We start from the raw sequence: 19,609 nt of genomic DNA on the forward strand, positions 1-19,609 counted from the left end.
TCTCTCTCTCTCTCTCTCTCTCTCTCTCTCTCTCTCTCTCTCTCATCTTACTCATTTTCGTTCTTTAACTCAGGGATGAAGGTAAGCACTAGCCCACAAGCATAAAATACATATTTAGTTTCCTCACTTGTAAAAATGAGTAGGTAGACTCAGATGATCTCCAAGGCCCCTTTCAACCCTATGAGTCTATTATTTTTTGTCTATGGTTCTAAGGAATCAAGGGGAACTTAGACAATATCATAGGGGCACATATTTAGAGCTGGAAAGAAGTTTAGAAATCTAGTCCAATACTCTTATTTTACAGATGAGGAAACTCAGACCCAGCAAGGTAAAGTAGCCTAACCATGCCTTGCCCCTGCTTGTTATTTATGCTGTTTGGTTTTCGGTAAATCTGTGCCTGTGAATTAACTCAGTTGTTGCTGCAGAGAGAGTGCATTCTTCTATCCTAGTGTAATAGGGAAGGGAAGAGATGGAAACGGAGTGGGACTGGGGCACGGCATTTCATTCAGGACCAGATCTCTGTAGCTGAATGACTTCTGAACCCTCTTTGCAAGGTTTCTTCAACCCTAATTCTCATAAGCTCAGTTACATGATTGATAGCCTGCAACTGCTGAAGAAGGTGGAAAAAAAAAAACCAACACCACGGCTCTACAAATTGGCTTGTGTCCTGGGCAAACCAAAGAGAAATACCAGAGAGGAGAACAGAGCCAAGAATAGATTTTAGGCTTCCTTCTACTTCTCCCTCCCCCAGTGTAGGACTTTCTGGATTTTACCATGATCTGCTATCCTTCTTAAGATATCCCAGGGTCTTTTGCTACATTTGGAGTATATGACACCATCATTGTCCGGCAACAAGTCAGGAGTAGGTGGGGGTTGTATGTTGAGAGAATTTTAAAAAGTATTTTTAATAGTTGCACATACTTAGATATGCAAAGTCTTGGTCTAGTTTTAAACTTATTACACCTTATTAAAGTTTAAAGTTGCACCAAGATTTTTGGGATGTTCTGTATATACTTTTATCATATTTAGTGGATAGTCCAGTTTTAAAAGTTTTTTAGCATAAATAAGTGTATTTTGTTAAAGGCTTTTTCTTCATCTTTTGATATAATCATATGGTTTGGGGTAGAATTGGTTTTAATATGATTAATTATGTAAAAAGTTTATTTTATTTTTTCTAAAGAACAAAACCCTACTTTTTCTCTCTCACCAATTAAAAAAAGAAAAACAAAGCCCTTATAACAAATATTCAATCAGGCAAAAATAAATTCTTCCTTGTCCATGTCCAAAAAAAAAGATCTTTCATTCTGTACCTTGCATTCTTTACACCTCTCTATCAGTAAGTGGGCAGCATGCTTCACTGTGGGTCCTCTGGAATCATGGTTGGTCATTGCATTGCTCAGAGTTCTTCAAAATTATCTTTAAAATGTTGCTATATAAATTGTTCTCTTGGTTCTCCTCACTTCACTTTGTATTAGCTCATACAAGTCTTCCCAGGTTTTCCTGGAACTATCCCTTTCGTCATTTCTTACAGTACAACAGCATTGCATTACATTCATATACCATAATTTATCCCATGCCTCAACTGACGGACACACCTTAATTCCTGGTTATTTGATTCCATCATCCTAAAGATTCTACCCCATAGCGATCCTTGTATGAAGATCAGTCAATGTCTCACAATAACAAATAAAAAGTCAGACTTGTACCTTCTGGATGCTCCCACTGAAAGGCTGGAGGATGCCTGAATTCTTCTTTAGGTTGTCATAGTTGGGCACTCCACCAATGAATATATCAGTGTTGCACTTAATTTGAGTGAAGGCTCCCTGACATGAGAGTTAAAGAGAAAAAAATATCATAATGATAAAAAAAAAAGTAAACAAAAAATATAACCCCAGCTTGTTAGGCTAATAGAGTTCTTTTGGGCCTGGTAAGGGGCAAAGGAATAGGAAGGGTACAGAAAATCTCAAGTCCCATTCATGGCAATTCTCCTATAGGTCAATTCCAAAACTTTTACATCATTCTGTAATGGTCATGGGTTTTTCAAGTTAGGATGGAAGAGGCAGACAAGGCCTTTCCACCCACTATTTCTTCGGAGAACATTGGAAAGAACTCTAGCTCTAAAGGCTCTGGGTCCAAATCACATTTGTGATGCGTACTACCTGTGTGACCTTGAGCAAATCACTTAATGTATAGCAGGAGGGGGTTGGATTATGTGGCGTCTGAGGTCTGTTCCAGCTCTAAATCTAGGGTCCTTGGCTCCTTTGTGAACAAGATAAATTCTTCCAACCCCACATACGTTCACAAGCCTGTAGGGCTTCCCTTTACAGGTTTGCAACAACCCAGACTCTAAACTTTAGATAACCAGGTTATGTGTGACTCTCTACAGAGAGACCCTTCAAAGCACTCTGAGAGCTTTGGGGGTGAAAGTTCTATGGGTGACATATAAGCATATTAATATACTATCAACTATTGAATGCATCGCTTCATTATAAGAGGTACCCAAAATAGCAGCAGGCGAAGCACTTTACAAAACAACTTGTCAGCTTGAAGGGTCCAAGTTAATTGAGGGTTATCAAAGAGGCAGATGGGCTTTCAGAAATCCCTTTAATTAATAAGTTCATGTTTGGCCTAAGAAGGATGCAGTGACCCAGTTTAATACTGAATCAGAAACTGCCACCACAGACTCCAAGTGGAAATAAATCAATGCAGGGAGAAGGCATTTTGGAAAGGGGCTGTTTTGAAAGGTGCATTGCAACTAAAGTTATAGTATTTCCAGGTAGGAAAGGGGGAAAGGATTTCTTGGTGTGTCTTCTGGCTGCCCATCCAAATCCTCCTCCTTCTTATTCTGCCCTCCTGTTGACAAGAGGCAAGGCTACAGCTGTCATCCAGCAGGGCAGGATAAAAGGAAGAAAGGAACAAGCCAGGATCAAAGCAAAGCCTGCATGGCTCCAGTCTAGAGAAAGGCTTCATGTTGGGATCTGCCTCTTGTGCTTAGCTGGAAGGAGCTTCCTCAGATAGCTAAGCAGACAACACCATGCTAAGGCTGTCCAAGGCCCTTGCAAACATGGGATTCCTCAGTTACCAAGGACCCAGGGCTTCCTGGTTCCTGAGCTCAGCTTTCTCTTTCTAGAACTGAGGGGAGTTTTAAGTGCTGCCCACTGAGCACTCTCAGAAGGCTCAAGATCTGTCCCTGGCATCAGTGTAAAAGCCCAACACTCCAGGCTGTGTTCCATTCTCCACTTCCTCTCTCTATTCCCCAATATATTTCCCCTGGCTGTGCCCTTACCAGACACACCCTCCCACAAAATCCCCAAGCAAGGGAACTGGTTACAGCTTAACTTTCAACACACACATTCCTCCTGCAGAGCAGAGTCACCTCTCTCTGGTTCAGGGACCAGTTGCAAACTGAAATTTTTCACACGCTTAGGAGTCACCTATTGAAACGGTTTGTAGCCCTGACTCTCCAGCCTCTTCCCACTGAGCCAGGGCTGACTCAAACAGAGCCAAAGGAAGACACTGACCTCTACCATTTGGGTACAAGTCTCATATCCAGACACGGTGGGTGTAGAAACCCTATGGGGTAGGTTTATTTATACATATTTTTTGTACCAGACTTGGGATTTCATAGAGAACTCTGGGGGAGGAAATTCTTCCCACACTGCATATTGGCACCTTCTTTTCAACTTTGTGCCTTAAAAAAGATGCCCAGGACACTGGGAAAGTAAGTGATTAGTTCAAGGTCACATAGCTGGAATATGTCAGAGATGAAACTTGAACCTAGGTCTTTCCGAGTCTGAGGATAGGTATTACTTCAGTATTCTTTGTAATGATAGTTCTGTGGTGTGATATATATCCTAAGACCAAATTCTATATTCTGTAAAATGATAATTCTTAAATTTTTTCACAACTAATGAAATTAATGACTATTTAAAACACCCTCACTATATGCTATCATCTTCATTTTACAAGTGAGTAAGGGCACAGAGAGCAATGAAATTTTGTTAAACTCAACATTAATTCAAAACAAAGTTGGGTTTAGTGTTCATGAGGTGATTCCTTCCAGTGCTACAGAAAATTCCTGATGATCTTGTAACTCAGTGGTATCAAACTCAAATAGAAATAAGGGTCACTACATGGTACAGAGAAATCCCTGCCAGTGCACATTGACTTAGAAAACCACATATTAACATTATGTTCTATTGTATTTTCATTTGTTTTGTTTAATATTTCCCTAATTACATTTTAACTTGGTTCTGCCCTAGTATTTTACACCTCTGCTGTAGCTGATAATTCTACACATAAGCTATGAAGCTTCTTTGCTTCTTGGGAAAGGAAAGATGAATTCAACTTCAAAATTGTAAAAATTTTGGGGGCAGCTAAATGGCACAGTGGATAGAGCACCAGCTCCGGAGTCAAGAGGACATGAGTTCAAATCCGGCCTCAGACACATAATACTCCCTAGCTGTGTGACTCTGGACAAGTCACTTAACCCCAGTTGCCTCACTTAAAAAACAAACAAACAGCGAAAAAAAAAAAATCTGTTCATTTTTTTCCCTTAGAGAACTTTCCTTCCTATGGTAATCTATCTACTCTATGTATTTTACATGTACATATGCTGTTTTCCCCCCATTACAACGTAACCTCCTTGAAAGGCAAGGACTGCTGGGCATAATCTCTATTACTGGGCAACCTAAAGTTGATGGACCTCTTGAGCTTGGAAGTTCTGAGCTGCAGTAAGGCTAAAGACAATTGGGTGTCCACACTAAATCTGGAAACAATATGGTAAGTCCATGGAAATGGGGGTAGGGGGTAGAGAAGGTCAGATCTTCTGCCAATCAGCAGCGAGTTTGGGTCAGTGAGTGGCTATTGCACTTCTGGAAATTGGGTCTCAAGAGAAAAAATAGGCAAGGACAATTTTTGCTTTTCTTTGTATTCCCAGCGTTTATTTAACATGGTCGTGGACACATAATAAGTGCTGAAGAAGCATTTGATGATTGATTTTCACCAGTTGTGGTTCCAGGTTTGCTGAGAGCTGAAGTTCTTGATTAAAATTTGTCTTTAGGATTTATCTATCCCATCCCTGACCTTCATGAGAATTGACTCTATGAACATGCTCTTTGTACATGTCAGAAGTCTTTCCTACCACTGTGTGAGATGGGACTAAAGATATGGTAGTGGAACCTGAAGCCCTTTTCCAATTGATTATATTGTGGGTTTGGCCTCTGATTGATAGAGCAATGGCCCCCATTGGGAGCTCATTCTTTCTGGACCAGGCAGGGCATTGGGACGATGCTCGTCAGTCTGATGCTTAGTCCAGGTTCTCATGGTTTCTTCTTCCACACAGGAAACCAAGAGCTTGTCTTATCCAGAGGCGATGGAAGAAAGAGCTTCTTTTGGTCATTTTAATGTTCATTTTACTTGGACATAACAGCCTAATGTTGAAAGTCTTTTTATTCTTTTTGGCTATATTTAGAAGACCTTTTCTAACTACCTTTTATTTAACTACTTTGTATGTATTTTCTTTATACTTATTCTGCATATACTTGTATGTATATGTGTTGGCTCCTCCACTACTATGTAAGCTCTTTAAGAACAGGGATTGGGCAGCTAGGTGGCACAGTGGATAAGTAAGCATTGGCCCTGGATTCAGGAGCATCTGAGTTCAAATCTTCCTAGCTGTGTGACCCTGGGCAAGTCACTTAACCTTGACTGCATCTACAAGCACAACAACAACAAAAGACTAGGGATTGTTTCATTCTCTGTGTTTGTGTCTCTGGTGCCTGGCATGGTGCTTTGTACACAGCACACTTAATAGAATGCTTGTTGATTGACTGACTGAATCAGTAATAGTGGGAGAAATCAAGGAGGTAAATAATGAGAGATGGGGGCCCTGGACCACAAGTCATGAGACTTGGGTATTAGCTTCTGAGGAGTTATTTCATAATTCTATTCTTCAGTTTCCTCACTGGTAAAATGATTATGAGAATATTATGATTATTATTTTTTAAACTGGAATTTAGGGTTTCATTGGTAGGGAATTTCTAGCAGTCCCTTAATGAGGTAAGAACGGCTCATGGGGATAAGAGCAAAGCATTCCTCTTATGAAGGGTTTATCCTGAAGATTCAGTTATGTTGCTGAAAGGAATGGGATAGTCTTTCCCAACCAGAGCATGAAAGATATTTCAAGTATTACAAGAAGTCAAGTCATTGAGCTGTGGGAACGAGAAAGCAAAAATTGCTGCCAATATCCCCAGTGAGGGCTTATATTTCTCTTTTATTCTGAGGACGGTGTCCCTAAACTTACCCTTCTAGGATGGCCACGTAGCTGACCGTGTTGAAAGGAGAACCTGGAAAGATTTCTTTGTGATAGAACAACTACTTTCCTGTTGTCTAGTGTTTTCTGAGCAACTTCCTTGCAGATCAGTGTTTGTATTCCCTTGTGTTACGTGTCTTCCCAAGGCAATATTGTGTACCTGTTGTGATATAAGGTGTCTGAAGTTTTGGACATGGAGGACACCTAAAGGCTGGGTGATAAGTGCCTTGTGTCATAAGGCTGTAACCATTTATTATTTGACAACACTGAAATGGGATACAAAAAAGATCCTTTGAATAGCTCTGTGGCTTGATCGTAATAGACAATGGCACGCATGCATTTGGGAGCAGGGAGAATCAACCAGTAAGCAAGTATTCAAATGCCCCTCAGAGTGTTGGATAAGTCACTGAAGTTTGGAGGAATTTACCTCCTTTCTCTACACTGAATCCTTTTTTATTCGCTTGCATGCACCTACATCTTGGGATCCTGGCAGTCAGAGATCATGGGACCCTGACAACAAAAAGTTTACCTTGTCATAGCCAGTAATTTGAAGGCAGAATAATCATTTTTTAGGGACTTTGGGGAGAAGATTACTATTCAGGTATGGTGTGAACTAATTGACTTCGGAGATCTCTTCCACCTCTAAGAGTCTATGGTTCCATTTTCTTAAAATCAGATCTGTGATTTCTCTGGTATAGGAGATGCCTGGTGAGACTCTCTACCCATGCAAATCAATAACTGCTCAGCTACTTAGAGGGTCTTAGAGGGCTGTCTAGGGCACTAAGTGGTTAATTGATTTGCTTAGTGTCACACAGTCAGTATGTGCCAGAGAGATGAATATCAACCCATGACTTCCTGACTCTAAGGCTGGGTCTCCATCCACGACGCCATGCTGTTTTTCATGAGTCTATACTTGCCCAGGCTTAAAATGGTGAGGTTCCTTGATGTTAACCTACGGGAAAATAATATGATGGCTTATGTGTCTTACCTCTGCCATGCCTTCCACGGTCTTTTGCCTATCCACCTGTAAGATCCCATTCTTTGCCGTTCGCGATACATGCAGTTCATGCCAGTGACCTAGAGAAAGGGGATCTTCACTCCTGAAGTGAGAAGGAAACTGATGAGTTCCCATTCTTGAGGACTCCTATTGTATTTGTACAAGATAAATATCATCCAGACCTAGTAGGAAAAAAAAACAAAACACTAGCCTGTTCTATAGATTTGGGAACTGGTCCTAGCCCGGCCACTAACTTGATGTGTAACTAGGGCAACATCTTATCCTTCTCAACCCCATTAATATGGGAACAAGAATACTTGTCCTGCCAATACCCAAAGGGGGCAACTAGGTAGCACAGTGGATAGAGTGCCAGACCTGGAGTCAGAAAGACCTGAGTTCAAATCCAGCCTCAGACACTAGCTGTGTGACCCTGGGCAAGTCACTTAACTCTAATTGCCTTAAAAAAGAAAAGAGAAGAAAAAAAAAGAAAATTGCTTAGCTTATTAAAAGGTTAAATGACTTGCCAAGGGTCCCACAGTTAGGATGTATCAGAGGCAGGACTTGAATCCAGATTTTACTGACTCTGAGACCAGCTTCCTATTGATTATGCCATGTTCCCACAAAGCTAAATGGACGTAATCAATGCAAACCTGCTTTATAAAAGCATTCAGAAGTTCTCTACTAGGGCAAAGTACTGTTAAAGTTAGATGCCAAGACTTCTGTATCATGACAAGGATGAAGATGGCTCAGGAATTTCCTGTGATTAAGTTAAGGCAAAAGAATATAAGTCCTGAATGAGCCACAGGGGACTCAATAAATACTCAAGGCCACAGATCCTTGAATGAAGTGGTGGTTTCATTGACATGGATGATCCTTCTAACAATTCAGATCATAACCCATCTACACCTTCTCTTCCTATGTGACTTTTGTCCTTCCATCAGTTTACCCCAGGAAGACCACCCAATGTCCTGGGTGCGTTCCTTGCTTTGTCTTGATAACTCTAACATAACAACGGAGCATTTGGTCTATCTGCTTATTAATTCTTATCCTCCCACATGACTAGCACATCTTTATTTTTTCTATCATACATTTTCCCAATGATATCCTTCATTCTGAATCTTCAGAATTCCTCATTAGTTATATATTGCAACTTGCTCATACCCATCATGCACCTCTCTAGAGCTCTCTGAGTGATACACATTTTTAGTCCTTTCGAGACTGCTGTGTTCTATCCCTTCTATCCATAGAACAACACCAGTGGAATATAGATATTAAATATTCCACTTATCTTGTTCTATAGCTTCAAGAATGCAGCAGTTGTATACTAGACTTCATGATGAAGTATCACAAAGAAGACGAGGCATCTGGGTCATACTCTGGGGACTGTTTCCTTCAACTTTTAGAAGCCTGCATCCATATTAAATTGTCCAATGGTGTGCTGGTAAATGTTTAACAACTAATTCTCCAGAAATAAAAATGTACACATGACATGCCTTTAAGTTTAATGTATGTTATTAGCATTTATCTCCCTTACTTTCTTAAGTCTAGGCAGTCAACAAAACCATAAATCAAGCATTTGTGAATGCTGTCATTGAAAATTAAAAATTGCTGTCAGGAACCTGTTGGAGCTGGCTCTAGCACACCCACTCTCAAACTACCTTTAGAAAAACACCAAGAAAAGCAGCAAGCACAATATTGGCAGGTTATTTGCTTTAGCAAATACTCTTGTGATTTGTCCTTAGCAATTAGAATTTAATCACCTTGGCTAAATCAATATGCAACAAAAGAAGGCCCACCATGGATTGGGTGGTCTATTTTCTGAATAAATGTTATCTGAATAATGTTATATCTGAGCTCTACTCCTACAAAGGTCATTTGCTTCGTCAGTAGTCAGGCTTCCCTTCACTACATAAAGAAGGTTCATTAAGAGTTCATTTTGTTAACCTTGATTGCTAAATTAAGTTTAAGACAAATTGACCCACTTCATCTGGCCTCTGACACTAATTACCTGGGTGATCTTGGACAAGCCATTTAGCCTCATTTGAACTCAGTTTTCTTATCTGTAAAATGAGGGAGTTGTATTAGATAGTCTCTAATGTCTCTCCCAGCTTTATATTTTTAGGATCCTATGCTTCTTTAATCTCTTAAAGTCAAAATGACTTAGCCAAAACCATTTCCTTGACAAAGAGGAAAGGGGCAGCAACATTTAAGGAAGAGGTGACATGATTTGGACACTAAAGACCTGGATATTTTTGAGCAAGAAGGATTTAGTATCTCTGGGACTAAGTTTCTTCATTTGCAAAATGAAAGGATTAGACTACATGATCTTGAAGGCCCTTTCTAGCTCTTATTCAACAATCCTAAGTCTCAGCTGTCAAGTGACCTCAGGCAAGTCATATGATTTCTCGGATTCTCTGTTTACTATATAAAAAATGAGGGAGGCTGTTCTAGATTATTTGTAATAGTCTAGTTCCAGTTTTGATATGCTATAATTCTAGGTTTTTGTTTGGATTCTGTTAATCTAATCAGTCAGTCGACAAGAATTTATTAAGTGCTTAGGATGTGGTAGGCACTATGCTAACACTTGGGATGCAAAGAAGGGTAAGAACACTTCCTAATGTCTCAGAGCTAACATTCTAACTGGGGAGGCTACATGTAAATACATGTAGCAATATATATTTAGTGGAGGGGACATAATCTGAGCAGGGAAGGCACTGGCACCTGGGGGGATGAAGAAAGACTTCTTGCAGAAAGTGAGAACTGAACTGAGTCTTAAAGGAAGCCAGGGAAAGAGAGGAGGTAGTAAGGGAGCAAAGCATTCTGGGCCTGGAATATAGCCAGAGTTATCTATCTCAGTGCCTCAAAGGCATCAAGATGGGAGATGGAGTCTAGTGTATGAGGAGCAGCAAGTGTAGCTAGATTGTGGAGTACATGGAGAGCAGGAAAGTAAGGAGAATGGAAAGGTAGGAGTGGACCATGTTAAGAAAAGCTTTAAATATCAGAAGGGTTTACATTTGATTCTGGAGGTAATAGGGAGCGACTGAAGCTCTCTGAGTAGGGGAGTGATGCAGTCAGACCTGGGTTTTAGAGATATCACCTTGGTGGCTGAGGGGAGAATGGACTAAAGTGGGCAGAGACATGAAGCAGAGAAGACGGATTGGAAGGTTATCCCGAGAGTTCAGGCAAGAACGGATGGGGCCTAAATTAGGGCAATGGCTGTGTGAGTGGAGAGAAAGGGACTCTTACAAGAAAACACTGTGAGGGCAGAGGCAACAGGATTTGGCCATGAATAGGATATGAGGAGGCAGAGCATGAGAGATCCATTAGGAATAATGCAGAGGTGTGGGCCTGGAAAAAAAATAGTACCACATTCTGACAGGAGAGTTGTACCATCCCCCAGTGTCCCCAAATGCTGTTACACTCCCATTGTCAGCCGTGGCTATAAAGGAGGTGGAAGGGGAGGAGACAGCTGATTTTTTGAGGTATGCCAAGAGGTCCAGACATAGTCTCCACTTCTTTCTGGCCTTCATCCAGGAGGAAACTAAATTTGAAAGGGAAAAGTGATAATCAAGGTTTCCCCCCACCCCCTCCCCTTTTCAACCTGTCACACAGAATCCTTTTAGGTGAATTGCTTAGACTGTTTTGCATAATCTTATGCAAATAGAATCGGCCAAGACAACTGAAAGTTATTTTGATGTACAGGAACTAACAGCTCTAAACAACCCCTTACACACACACACACACACACACACACACACACACACACACACGGGAACAGTCACAGAAGAAAAATAACCACTGTTTTTAAGAATCGTTTAAAACAAGTGCAACCAGCATTTCCCATCAGCTATGAGGAATGAGCAGCAGTTACAGCCAAGACACAGTTGTCACATCCCACCCATGTACTCTTTACAAAATGGCAGACAGAGGTAAAGAATATCAGCTGAATAGAGTTGACAATTTCCTTTAAGGAAAGGAAAAAAAAAGATCTTTAATTTCTTGCTGCAGGGACACTATTGAGGAAAAACATGCTGGGGAGCTTCAGGGAAGAAGAAATAAACATACGTAGGAATAAGAAACATGTTCTCATTAGATGAATGGGTCTTAGGCAGAAACTAGCAAATGGGGGACAGAATAAGAGAAGTAGATATGGATGCAAAGATGAGAAATGCTCAGGATTCAGGGGGCTCATATTCTGTCTTATTCATAGAATTGTAGACCTCAAGCTAGAAGAGACCTCAGGGGTCATCCAGTCTGACCCTCTCATTTCACAGGTGAGGAAAGTGAGGCTAGAGAACTTAGTGATTTGTCCAACTTCTCTCAGGTGGGTATCAGAGGTAAGAAAGGAACCTGGGTCTTCTTATCTTGCTGTACCACACTGCTTGTATATGAGTTTTATTTTTCTTACTAACTGGAAGGTTCAGAGGATTCAGAAAAGATCTCCTTTCTCCTATTAGATAGAAGGTTCCTCAGGATCAGGGTCTCCACCGTTCTCCTCTTTGTTTTCCCAGGGCTTTGCACAGACCCCTAGGATCTGGTATCTCTTTAGTGTGGGTAGTCTCTGCTAGTGCAGTTCATGACCCCTCTCCATGGCTTCCTAGCTAGATAGTGTTTAAAAGCTTGTGGTAAAAAAAAAAAAAAATCCAGTCTGGTGGTGATGTACCTCTCTGAACCAGGCTAGGCTGGCCCTTAGACACCAGACCCATGGACCATTCCTAGCCCATACCTGAACCCATCCTAGGTAGGAGCTGCCCTTTGGTGGGATAGCCTCTAAGAACTTAAGGTCTTGGTATCCTGACGTGAAGCCTGGGAGGATTGGATGTATTTAAAACAAATGTAATTTAAAATAAATTTGTTTTCAAGTAACTTTTGTTCTTTTCCATATGTGGGAAATGATTGAACAAAAAGGTCATGGGTGGGGGCTCCCTTCACCTCCAAATGTCTTGGATAAATGGATTAGGAAAGCTTCCCTCCATCCTCAGGGGCTTGGGGAGGGTCATGATGGATGGTGATCATGGAGGGTTCATTGCCATGCCAGGGTCAGTCTGGTTCATTTTGATGTACCACCCCATAAGGCTCTTTGGAAAGGAGGGGAAATTCTATCTCCAGTAGAGAAGTCCTGCTGGCAGAAAGGGCTCTGCCAAATAATGCTGGAGGAAGGAAAGCTTCCAGCATGTTGCATGGATTCTCTATGGCAGAACATGGACAAGAATCACCCCCAGTGAGTTATAGATGGATTGTCATGGGTATCAATGGAGCCCCACTAATGAAATAATAGATCCATTGAAATTGTGAAGCATTATTGTATAAATTAGGATCCCCAATTTTTTTTTTGGTGAGGCAATTGGGGTTGAGTGACTTGCCCAGGGTCACACAGCTAGTAAGTGTCAAGGGTCTAAGGCCAGATTTGAACTCAGGTCCTTCTGATTCCAAGGCCGAAGCTCTATTCACTGCACCACCTGGCTGCCCCAGGATCCCCAATTTTTTATGGGCCACTGAGGCTAGGCAACTACTGATCATTTAGGGAAGCAAAGGGGGAAAAACAGCTGGGTTATCCTCAGACTTGGGGCAAGGATATGGCTAGATATAAAAAATCCATATATTCCTCCCTTTCCTACAACCCATATCATAGAATCCCATAATAATGCAGATCACTAATTATCATTATTATTTTCATTAATTAATCAACAAATATTTATTAAGTATCTACCATGTGAAAGTATAGTGCTATAAAATGAGATATTTTAAAGCACTTTGCAAACCTTAAAGTGATATATATGTGTGTTGTATATATAATATACATATAGTACATATATATACATATCTATTTTAGGTATTAGGATTATAATGATAAATTAATATTTGTTAAAGGTTTAGCTAGTTGCATTATATATTATTACCCTATCAAGAAATAAGGGCATTTCATCTTCGCTTCAAGCAAGAAATATTTTTCATTGTTTGGGGCAGAGAACAGCTACCTGCTGGGGAGTCATTTGAGAAAGAGAAACATTGCTGGCAGGAGATCACTATCAATGGGAAGTATCTCATCTGTGTATATTAGGTCAGGGTTCAGAAAAGAGAAATGTGTAGGAAACACTTGAAAAGGGAGGACATTGTTAAATATGATTCATTCATTTATCCATGAACCAAACTTTTACTCATTGCCTATGATTTGCAAAATGTTGTGCTGTGCGATTCAATCCAACAAGAACGTAAGTGCCTACTATGTGACTGGAACCATGCTAGGCACTGGGGATATAAAGACAAAAATGAAACTGTTTTTGCCCTCACAGGGCTCACGTTCTGGTAGGGGAGAAAAAAACAAAATCCTGTCCTCACAGAATCTACAGTCTAGAAGTGAAGCAAACACTAGCATAAAAAACAATAAAACCCATTATCATTTAAGTGTATTAGAGAGTATTAAAAAAGAAGTGCTACAGAAGGCCTAGTAGGGAGGCTCTTTGTCAACTGGGAATTGGGAAGGGAACTAGGGAAGGCTTTGAAATGGCACGTGAGTCCTGCTTTAAAGAACAGGAAAGAACTCAACAGGTGAAGAGATGGAAGGAGAACTTTACAGGCTTGTGGAATCATGTGAACAAAAGCACAGGGACTGGAAAGTGGAGCCTGTCTGGGAGACAGAGAAGGCAAAGGGCAGTCCAGTTTGGCTGGAATGTAATCAACAGAGAAACAGAGCATAAGCTCAAGCTGGAAAGGCAAGGTAATGCTAGATTTTGGAGTGTGAACCTTGCTCACTTTTGTAGCACACAATCAAGGAAATTTTGGGTTGTTTCCAAAAATGTCCATGCATTACTCTTCTGGGGGTGGTCTTGGAAGTGGCCCTTACCGGAGAACGGCTGTTCCAGAGCCGCAGTCAAATCTGAATTCCACATGGCCATCCACCATGTTGATAGACAGAAAGTCTTTACTGCCCGTGTCGTAGCTGTACAAGAGAACACCATCTTCTGACTCTGGCCGAAATGTGATCTCAAACTCCATGAAAGAGAGGTAATTCTGGGACTCCAATGGCCATGGGGTTGCAGCAAAGGACCTCAGAGATTGATTGAACTGAGGGATGGCCAGGGTGAAAGCTGAAAGTCTCACAAGAAACAAACATGACATTAGAATACACACTGAGAGACAGATGGGAAATTACTGATTTTTTAAAAAAAATCATTGTGATAAACTGAATAGGGATCTGACCTTGGAGTCAGGTAGATATAACTTCAAGACACTGGCTGCTTGACAATGAGAAAGTCTCACTGCCTTAGGCAACTCATTAGGACTAAGTTACCTAAGGGCTTGTTCATTTATATTGATGGAGAGTGTTTCTGTAATGGAAGTTCCATACATCAATGAAATTACAGGTCCAGGCCTTCCAAACAAATGCGCATTGCTCATGGCCCTTCCCCTTCAAATCTAAAAACTGGAGACCCTTGATTAACTTTGGAAGCCTGATTACTTTTTCTTCTCTTTTGGGTTCCATTCAATGGTCTATGGTCTACCCAACATGGCTTTCCTTCTTCTTAAAAATAAACCAAATATTCCCAAGTGAACAAGTTCTACACGCTTCAGATACATCATTCATTTATAGGTTCTTTAGTTTCATTTGAGCTTCAAATGAAGCACATCCCACTTTGCCCAAGGTACAGCTGACTTGAGTATGGGCTTGTTTAAAAGCCCCAGTGCAAACGAATGAGACAAGGGGTGTTCCAACTTGGCCAAAGGACTCTCCAATCTCTTCTGAAAATGCAACTCCTGAACTGCTCTCTGAGGCTAACTAAGGTTCCATGGATGAAAAATCATATTAACACATGAACAAGCAAGCAGCCAGACACCAAACTCTGCCCCTACATCCAGCTCTCTTCTCATTCTGTATCCCGCTTGCTAGTTAGCGGCTCACTTCCTTCTCACCGTCTTCACAATGTCTTCCTTTAAATCCCAGTGGACAAAGGCAAATGTAGGAATCTGCTTTGACTGCCGTGCAGGTGCCTCCATTGATGCAGGAGGCCTCATCACAAATGCCGCTGCTGCATTCCCCTAAACACACACAGAGGAGGAATTGGAAGAGACAGGCACTTATCCTCTAACACCAACCCATCGAGAAGCAAGAACCATTGTTCCCAAAGCATCGGATTTACTTCCCAGTCCTGTAAACTTCATTCCTACCTCAGCAGAACTGCAAACCAAGTTTAAGGACAAGTCGAAATGTCCCTTCATTTTAATCTGATTTTCATTGGGGTTTTGCAGAATGCCACAAAGCCTCTCTCAAACATGATGGAAACAATAAATCAGACATTAATTCATCAGACATTTTTATGACCACTCACCAGGATGACTGGGCCTTTTCTGCTTTAATTAATCTCTCTGTTGTTCTCATAAACACATAATTCAAACTCTCAGAATGTCACCAGATTGTTTATGTTATAAGCATTCTAATTTGAGTAACCTCAATTAGCTTAAGTGCTGTCTTGTTGAGTCAAAGTTTGTTCCAGGCCTGATAAGCCCTGAAGGAGTTAAGTGGCTGGGCCTAAGCTTATTAACTACCTGAAGGTTGTTGACTGTTCTGTCTGGGCAGCGCACAATCCGTATTATGGTAACATATGGGCCTCATAATCACCATTCCCACCTCCTCTGTACCCTCCATGAGGGACCAGTAAGTGCCCTAGGGCAATGCCACGCTGAGAAAGTCCAAGCAGGAGGTGGGTTTTTTCCTCCATCGAACTTATCAGGGGGAATTCGTGAGGGATTTCCTTTTTAATTTGCAAATGTACAGCATCCAAGGAATGAGAAATATTTGGTTTATACTTGACTGTTTCTCTGCTGCTCCTGTAGACTGTTATTTCCCCTTGCACAAAAGAGCTAAATTAGACAGATGGGCTCCAATCTGGCCTTGAACAAACAGTATAGGTGAAAGCAAAATGTCTTGCTGTAGCAGGTGATGGAGGAAGGGGTCTGAGGAAGCTCCAAGGCTGTTGAGAAAGAGAAAATGCTGTCTTGTTTTCCCTGACTGGTTAACAATTGCCTGTTGCACTCTCCCAATACTTCACAATTCCTCTGGCCTTTTCCTAAGTAGGAGGAGATAGTTCTCAGAATTTCTCCAAAAGAAAAAAACAGAATAACCCACCACCTTCTCTTTTCCCATTCCAGCCCTGGGTTACCCTAGGGGTGCTTTCTATCCTTAGAAACATGAAGTGAGCTGAATTAGCCTTCATTGACTCTCAGGATTTGCAGCATTCATGCAGCCACTGAAGCTGACCAAGTGTTGGAGGGAAGAGGGAGGCAGAGCATTTTGGGCAGAGGAGGGAGGGGAATGGCTCAAGGGGTTACTAATGAGATGTGAAAAAAGCATTTTGTTTCCAGGTGACTGATCTGCCATCATCTGTGCATCCCATCTGGTGGCCCCTCAAGAGCTTAGACAGACAGAGCCGGTGGATTCTGTCCAGTTGGAGAATCTACAGACTGGTGCTAGTGCCCTCAAAGTTCAAAGTCCACAGAGAGGCTGAAGCAGGGGAGCCTCTGACCTCACCTTTGACTCTTGAAGAGCAGATTCTTTCATAGACCTCCCCCTACACCCTCCCATCTTTTACAGCATAAGCTTCTGTGTGGATGGGTCCAGGATAAGGATCTCAGGATTCAAGATTTATAGCTAGAAGTGATTTTGGAGGTCACCTAGTTCAACCACTTCTTTTTTTGTTTGTTTGTTTGTTTTTAGACAATTGGGGTTAAGTGACTTGCCCAGGGTCACACAGCTAGTGTCAAGTGTTTGGTCTGAGGCCAGATTTGAACTCAGGTCCTTCTGACTTCAGGGCCGGTGCTCTATCCACTGCACCACCTAGCTGCCACTTAAAATGAGATATTTGTCTTTTGTTTGTTTTTGGCTAGGAAATGGGGTTAACTGGTTTCCCCAGAGTCACACAGCTAGTAAGTGTTATGTGTCTGAGGCTGGATTTGAACTCAGGTCCTCTTGAATCCCGGGCTGGTGCTCTATCCACTGCACCACCTAGCTTCCCCATCCACCTTGTTTTATAGTTAAGGAAACTGAGGCTCAGAGAGACCAAGTGATGTTGTCTGAGGTCACACTGGCAATAAATTTTTTTCTAGAAAACTTAGAACCCAGGTTTGAGAGACATAGTTTCTAGGTAATTAATAATTGTATTAATAATGTTAGCATTTTATTAATAAAAGGAATTGTCATTTAGCTATCTCTCTTGGACCAAAGATGACTCATGGTGGTAGGCTCACAGTTTATACGCCCTTAGAACAGTGGATGTTCCTGAGGGTGGCAATCACCTCTGATTGGTTAACAAATAATGAGAGGATGAATATTATAATGAGAAGTGAGTTTATTCCAATAGGGATCTTGAGATAGGGGACACTGAGCACCCAACTCTTGGTCAAAGAGACTTATCAATTTCCATTACCACCTGTCTGACAAAAGGGAGAATCCACATTTTCCCAGACCTGATTGAGTAAACACAATGAACCGGAATTCACACCTAAATTTAAAATTTCTGTTCTGTCTTTGATTAGATCTTAGCTTTCCTGGCTGGGAAAGGCTTTGAGAAAGATTTCCCACACTGGTTGATTTATGGATGAGGAAGCAGAAAAGGGGAAAAACCTTGGTTCTAATTCAATAATTAGTTATGAAAGAAATAGTCATTTTTCTCAATAGTGCAGTCTGCTTGGAACCCGGTGGGGAGTAGTTAGATAAGGGTGGAATTGCAGAGTGGTGTCAGATTGTGGAAGGCCCTGAAGCCCAGGCAAAAAAGTATTACATTTACTCAGTAGGCAATTTTGTTGTTGTTTAGTCATTTTTCAGTTATGTTTGACTTATTGTGACCCCTTTTGTGGTTTTCTTGGCAAAGATACTGCAGTGAGTTGCCATTTCCTTCTTCAGCTCATTTTACAGATGAGGAAATGAGGCAAAAAGGGTTAAAAAGGGTCACATAGCTAGTATCTGAGGATGGATTTGAACTCAGGAAGATGAGTCTTCTTGACTCTAGGTCCAAGACTCTGTACTATGGCGCCACCTAGCTGTCCCCAGTAGATAATAGTGAGACACTAAAAGATGTCCGAAAAGAGAAATCTTCGCAGAGTGCCTGGCACAGTATACTTACTGTTGATTGATTGATTTATGTTAGACCAGATTTATGTGTAAGGAAATTCAATCTGGCAGCAATGTGTATTACAGCTATCTGTACTTATGTCATATCCCCTTACCCAGATATAAACTGTCTAAAATATATCTCCCACTGGTCTGAGCACAAGGCCCTGAACACAATGGGTGCTTAATCAATGTTTAATTGAATTGAATAGTCTAGAGAATGGAGTAGAAAAAAGACCCACTAGTGGGCTACTGTTATAATCTAGGCAGGAGGTAATAAGGAAGCTGGAAGTGGGAATAGAGAGGAGAGGAAGGATTATGAGAGTTATTTCTAGAATCACAGCTTTAGAAATGAAAGGGACCTCCTCATTTTATAGATGAGGCCCAGAGAAACAAATCAATTTGTCAGGACCATGTAGTTAGTAAGTAGAATATTCAGAATTTGAACCCAGGTCCTCTGGCTCCAAATCTAGTGTTGCTACACTGACTCTCCTGCCAAGAGTCGATGATTTTCTGATGCTATGGTCTTCCTATCAAGGGCATATTAGCCTGGAGAGCATGAATAAACTGGGTAATGAGAAAGCAAAGGAGAAATGGAAGATCACAGGAGGAAGAATATGTTTGATTGTGTGTGTGTGTGTGTGTGTGTGTGTGTGTGTGTAGAGGGGTGGTCACTGGAAGAGATAAAGAAGGAGATGAGCGATGCTGGGAAAGGGGGTGCTGAGTTAAAGATCTCAGAGGTAAAGCCATATCGTACCCAAATAGTTCACCCATGACAGTTCTCCCCCTAACTATAGCTATTTAAACAAAACCTAGATGCCTGCTCTATGATTCTGTTCTATGAGTTACCATGGCTTCAACAGCCTCTTTTGGAAGATGATCACATTACAAGAAATTTACCCTTGCTTATATCAGAACACTCCACTGTCATAGTATGTAATCTGCCGGATTTTTTTTAATTTACAAGAAGATTTTTAATGCTGAATAACTCAAAACAAAGAAAGCATACTCAATTGGGGAAAATGACAAGACCTGAGCAAATGTCCCAGAGGATAGGACCATAGGAACATAGATGTAGAAATGGAAGTGACCTTAGAGGTCAAAGAGTCTAACCCCCTCATTTGTAAGAAACTAAGACTAAAGAGGTGAAGTGATTTGCCCAGAGACTCACTGCTATTAGGTATCTGATGCAGGA

The 19,609-nt window shown here is 41.2% G+C and overlaps 1 protein-coding gene across 1 annotated transcript in view; it reads right to left on the reverse strand.

The window, feature by feature from the left end:
- Window positions 1-19,609, reverse strand: part of EGFLAM (EGF like, fibronectin type III and laminin G domains) — a 252,235-nt gene that overhangs the window by 38,883 nt on the left and 193,743 nt on the right. Inside the window, exons 14-17 of the mRNA XM_027863469.1 lie at window positions 15,222-15,347; window positions 14,155-14,398; window positions 7,302-7,413; window positions 1,707-1,823 (exon numbers count right to left, since the gene is read on the reverse strand). Of these exons, the coding sequence (XP_027719270.1) occupies window positions 1,707-1,823; window positions 7,302-7,413; window positions 14,155-14,398; window positions 15,222-15,347 (599 nt within the window). The remainder of the gene's footprint in view (window positions 1-1,706; window positions 1,824-7,301; window positions 7,414-14,154; window positions 14,399-15,221; window positions 15,348-19,609) is intronic.

Source organism: Vombatus ursinus, unplaced genomic scaffold (assembly GCF_900497805.2).
Source record: "Vombatus ursinus unplaced genomic scaffold, bare-nosed wombat genome assembly UNPS02014772.1, whole genome shotgun sequence".
In the NCBI taxonomy this organism is placed as follows: Eukaryota; Metazoa; Chordata; class Mammalia; order Diprotodontia; family Vombatidae; genus Vombatus; species Vombatus ursinus.